This window comes from Myiozetetes cayanensis, unplaced genomic scaffold, assembly GCF_022539395.1.
Source record: "Myiozetetes cayanensis isolate MyiCay16 unplaced genomic scaffold, myiCay2020 scf13, whole genome shotgun sequence".
NCBI classification, from domain to species: domain Eukaryota; kingdom Metazoa; phylum Chordata; class Aves; order Passeriformes; family Tyrannidae; genus Myiozetetes; species Myiozetetes cayanensis.
The window spans coordinates 7088259-7093676 of record NW_026086937.1 but is presented as its reverse complement, the minus strand read 5'-3'; the positions used below and the strand labels follow the sequence as shown (position 1 = coordinate 7093676).

The 5418-nt window shown below is 50.8% G+C and overlaps 1 protein-coding gene across 1 annotated transcript; it reads left to right on the top strand.

Annotated features, from left to right (window-relative positions):
• Nucleotides 1-3296: 3296 nt before the first annotated feature.
• LOC126636232 (transcription cofactor HES-6-like) lies at nt 3297-5071 on the top strand. The gene is made up of 4 exons (XM_050308210.1): nt 3297-3359; nt 3788-3883; nt 4024-4102; nt 4487-5071. The coding sequence occupies exons 1-4, from the start codon at nt 3297-3299 to the stop codon at nt 4930-4932; spliced, it is 684 nt and encodes a 227-aa protein (XP_050164167.1). The 3' UTR covers nt 4933-5071.
• Nucleotides 5072-5418: the final 347 nt, after the last annotated feature.

Genomic DNA, 5418 nt, shown 5'->3' with positions numbered 1-5418 from the left:
TCAATTAAAGTAAGCACTTTTTTCCTACCAAAATCAGTTTCACAAGGCTCTTTCAACTGATCCTAATCAATAGGACTGGGGTTCTTTATTATTATTACTTTGGCAGAACCTCTTTTTTTAAAAGCTTAACCAAAGACATCCCTGCTGTCCAACAGTCACTCCTCTCACACTGCCTTGGCTGGTGTGTGCGGGGCAGCCCAGCCCAGCCCAGCCCACCTGCCCTCCATCTCCTCTGCTGCCGCCATGAGGCAGCCAAGACCATTCAGCACCTTGAGAATGATGCTCCTTGGCCAAAGCCCTGCGTTGGATGCCCCAGAGGGAGCAGGCTGGGGGCGAGGAAGAGACACCCCTGCTTGCAGCCCTGGGGACGCAGTCAAACTCCCTTGTCCCGTGGCCACCGGCTGCCCCAAAGCCCTCCCTGTTGGGGCCGGGGGCCGCTGACCATTTCTCTGCTGGTTATTAGATTGTTCACGGCTCTCAGGTTTGTTTGAATAAGCCCCTTTGTTCGGCGGTGCTTTCCCACGTCCCTCCGTTCGCTCGGCAGTCGCGTGTCCCGAGTCAAAGATTAGCCCTGGCCGCCAATCCCCAAAGAAAGTTTTCTTCGGAGCAAGACATCTGCGTTGGAGGGAACCTGCCAACATCTGCCACACTTTCCCCCTTTTCAAGAGCCTTTCTTTCCCTCTTAAAAAGTGCAGGAACAGATGTTAAAAGTTGTTTTCTTTCTCCGGGTTGTGAAACGTAGACAAATAGCAAAAAAGAAAACTCTAAGCAGCGCTCACTCCTTTTTTTTTTTTTTTTTTGGAAAGCCCAGGAAAAAAAAAAGGGAGGCTTTGTTTACAAAGGAGAATCCCCTTTTCAGTGAAACCTGGCAGTGGCAGTGCAAAAGGGAAGCAGGAATTTGCAGAAAGCTCCCTGTAATGCTCATTTGCATTGGCCTGTTGGGTACCTACAATCCCCAGCACAGATGTCGGCCTTCCCCAAAGCCAGGGCAGCTCTCCCGCCCGCACTCCCCGCCTCCAAAATAAAGGCTTTTGCCGTGACTGAGAGGTGTAAAATAACTGTTTACAGCACAAGCTGCTCTTCTTTTTCACTGTGGTGCTGTCTTACAAATGAACCTTGAAATGAGCTCACCCGGAGCAGATGCCCATGGGCAAGCCAAGGGGCTCACCCTGAGTGGGCTGGGCACAGGCTGGGGCTGGGCACCGGGGGCCACCGCACTGCTCGTGCCCTCCCCTCCCACCCAGCTGTCCCCTGGACCCAAAGCCTTGCCACCAGCTTGCCTCGTGGTCTCATGGAGCTTCCCACTTACCCCAGACCTCAGCAGCAGCTCACAGGATAAAGAAAGCAGAAGGGAAGGTGAAGCAGAAGCAGCAAGTGAAGGCCAGGTAGGGAAGGGAGAGAGAGGAAAGAGCCACTGCAGAGACCAGAAAGACCTTTCATGGCAGCACTGGGGGCTGGCCAGACTCTGGGACCACTAACATGGGGGGCACACAGTGCATTATAGCCATACCCATGCAAGGAGGGGTTCCAATAGGCACAGGACATGCTTTTAGGGATTTTTCAGTAATTTTGCGTTTCCTGACAACTCTGCCATGCTCAGTCAGGCTGGAAAAATCTTGGAAAACCAAAAGAGTCTTCACTGGTGATCCGCTGGGGCTGGTTGATGTGAGAGGCTCCCACACAGGGCAGTGGGACCTCCTTTCTCTGTCTTTGCAGAGGAAACACCTGAGATAAGGGGCCCATCCCTGCTCCCTTTATCTGGCACAAAGGACAAGTTATTAACCTCACCCTCCCAGCACAACAACCACACCAGCTCGTCCCAGGTCTCTGCCAAGTAGTGCACTTATAAAACCAGGTAACTGCACCCCAGCTCTGCATCTGACTGACAAACAGCCTCTGCCTGTCAGATTCCACGTCTGGGGACATGTTTCCGTGATGAGCCCGGGCAGCAGGGTGTGCAGACGTGCTGCATGTTTGCATTTACACACAAGCAAACACACACACACCCACGCTGTGGTTAAGCAAGGGACGTTAAGTCCTTGCTTTTATCACTGGGGTACATCCTACCCTCGGCTTGAGTGGGTGAGGGCTCTGCAGCCACAGCACCACACTGGGAGCTGGAAAATGCCACCAGTGAGTTGGGAGGGCTGGCGGTGCTTCTGAGCCCCTGAGGCCCCTTCCTCTCCACTTCAATAAGGTGACACATTCGACACCAATCTGAAGGGCTTCACCTGCTGGACTCAACAGGACACTGCCAAATCCTGCTCATTAGCAAAGCAACCGTCAGAAAGCAAATGCACGGTCATGAAAAACACCTTTATACTCTCGAGAGCCCAAACTGGGCAGAAGTGAGGAAGTATAAAAGTGCATTCTTACTCTGCGCCAAACCTCCTCCAAAGGCCTCTCTGCTCCCACACCAGCATTCCAGAGGAGTGAACAGACAAACCCCCTTCCACACAGTGGGGCGAAAAAAATCAAAGTAAAAATCCCACAGGACTAACTCACCTCTGGGTTAGCTCACACCTGCAATAGCCTGTCAGTTTAATATTAAATTCTACGCGGCAGCCAAAAACTAGAAGAGTTACATATTTCCTATATCTGCCCATGTGCAACAGAGAATTCAGGTTCCCAAGAGGAAAATAAAGTTCCCATGTTTGCCCTAGAGGAGTTCTGTGATGGAAACAACCGGCTGTCAACAGTTTTTAATCGATCATCGTTTCCTTGTAATAATAATCCCTGGGAGCGGGAACTCCTAGCTCAAGTACTCTATTATTAAATTAAGAGGCTGTTTCAAAGATGTGAAATGGATGGGGTCAGGTTAGCAGGTAAAACCAGGCATCACTTCAAGGAGATAGAGTGGAAAAAGATGAGGAGAAGGCATTTTCCCAGGTGTAACTCAACCGCTTCCCGGCTATTGTTTCCCTCCCTGGGAATCTGTGCAAATTGAACGAGGAGCCGTGCAAGCTGCTCAGAGCGCGCCCATTTTCCTTCCCTTCTTCCCTAACAAAAGATCCCTCCAAAGCCCAGCGTCGGAGGCCGGACATCTGTCGCCGTTTGGGGGGGCTGGCGTGCTCATTGAAAAGAAGCAGTGACCTGTCAGCTTTGATTGATGGCCACAAACCTCCGGGCTCGACCCCTCGTGTGGGAAAAGAAGTCCCGCCAAGGACAGTTCCCTTTCACATGCTAATTCGGGGTTATAAATACAGCAGAGGAGCAGCGGAGCAGCAAAGAGCCCAACTGGAAACGGAGCGACCCACTGCCCGAGTGCCTCCTTCCCACCCCGTGCCTGGATTAGAATGACCGCCACAGCCACCCCGGGCAGCACCCACAAGCTCGCCAGCACCAAGGAGGAGAGGAAGGTACGTGCCCGCTGCGCTGCTGCTGCAGCAGCACCAGGCATGTGAGTGATGGGTGCTGGGGCTACGGGCTCTGCTTCCAGGAAAGAAAAGGGTGACAGTTGTTTTCCTCATATTATGAGGCTGTGTTTTATGAAATTAACCCACGTGGGTATTTTTTTTCCTGCTTCCTTTCTCTGCTTCTCTCTGTTTTGTTTGGGTGAACCCTGCATAAAATGAGTGAAAGTGGGAGAATTGAGAGCTGATGCCATCTAAGGGACAGGCCATGGCTGAAGATGGTACACATCCATCTTCATCTTGTCCCTGCTGAGCCCTGTGTCACCCCACGCTGGCTTCACACAGGGGATGGGACTCTGACCTCACTGAACAGCAGCAGGGAGAGGAAGAAAAAAAATACCAACTGCAATTTTCCTGCTCCTTTCCTTTGGCAGTTAAGGAAACCCCTCATTGAGCGGAAGCGAAGGGAAAGGATTAATAACTGCTTAGACCAGCTGAAGGAGACAGTTGTGGGAGCATTTCACCTGGATGTAAGTGCCCGTTTTTATGCTGCTTTTTGTCCTTTTGTTGGTGGGAAACTGGGGGGTGGGGAGGGTGTCTCATCTTGTGAGAAACTGGGCATGCTGCAAACCCTTCATTGCCTCTAACTGCTGCTCTCTTTCCTTATCAGCAGTCTAAACTGGAAAAAGCAGACATCCTCGAAATGACGGTGAAGCACCTCCAGAACATCCAGAGCAGCAAGATGATGGGTGAGTGCTCGTGCCGGGCAGGAGGGTGGCAGCAGGTTTGATCTGCTGCCAGACTGGCAAAAGCATCGTTCAAACCAGCCAAGGCCCACGCTGCTGCCTGGGTTCGGCTTTCTCCACTAGATGGGGAGATGGAGCTGGGCACTGCCTAATTCGGGCAAGGTGCTTTTTCCTTCCCGGGCCTATTTCTGCTTTTTGGCGTAGTTTTGCCTCTGCAGTAAACAGCAGAGCGCTGGGGCTCACACCCTGCTCACCTCCCTGCAAACGAGGCATCTTCTAGTAAAGCCCAGTGGCTTCAGAGTGAGTTCCCAGAAGCCCCCCAGGAAACCTGGTGAAGGTTCAGCTCTTACCTCTCACCAAGTCCCCTTTGTCTCCTCTCCATTGCAGCTGACTCCAAAGTGGGTCTGGAAGCCCAGCAGAGGTACAGCACCGGGTACATTCAGTGCATGCACGAGGTGCACAACCTCCTTCTCACCTGTGAGTGGATGGACAAGAGCCTTGGGGCGCGCCTGCTGAACCACCTGCTGAAATCCTTGCCCAGGTCTGGTGAAGACAGCTGCAAGGCAGCACTGAGAGCTTCCAGCCCATCTCAACAGCCTCTCTTGACGCCAAAAGGTCCCCTGAGCCCGAAGGGGAGCACTCGAGGCACAAACCTGGCCCAGGAGCGCCTTTACCCTGCGGAGAACAAGCAGGCTTCCAAAAATTCCTTCCAGGGGCCGTTGCTGTCGGTTTTCACCCAGGCTGATGCTGCGCCTCCCAGACAGGTTCTGCAGCCAAATTTTTCCCATAACAACCCTAGAATGGGGTCACTAGATATGTGGAGACCATGGTAAAGTGTGTTTTCAATGTTTATCCTAACCTTAGACACTCTTACGTATGTATCTTATAGATATGTTTCTTTAAAACACTTGTGGAGCAAGTCTGTTCCTGTAGGTGTACTAAAGACCAGGGTACTTCAAGCCGAAGTAAACCTATGTGTAGCCTGCATTGTAGAAGGCTGCTATTATTTTTTATTTATTTAATACATCTAAATTATTGTATAGAATCCTCTCATGCTCTTTAGCTTATATTAATTATATAGTTTTCTTGTCTTATGTTCTAAAATAATTAATTGTATTAATAAAAATACAAGATAACAGGCATTGACCCTTTCTGGCATTAAAGTTACCTCTCAGATCTCACATAAACCACTGAGATCACTTTGCTGGATAAAGGGGTAAGTAGATCTCCTCTCCTTTTTATCTTTATTATTACCCCTAAAGACTTTGTCTGGACTTTTTAGGCTGTTTAGAAGTGCTCTCTGGGTTGCTCACTCTGTC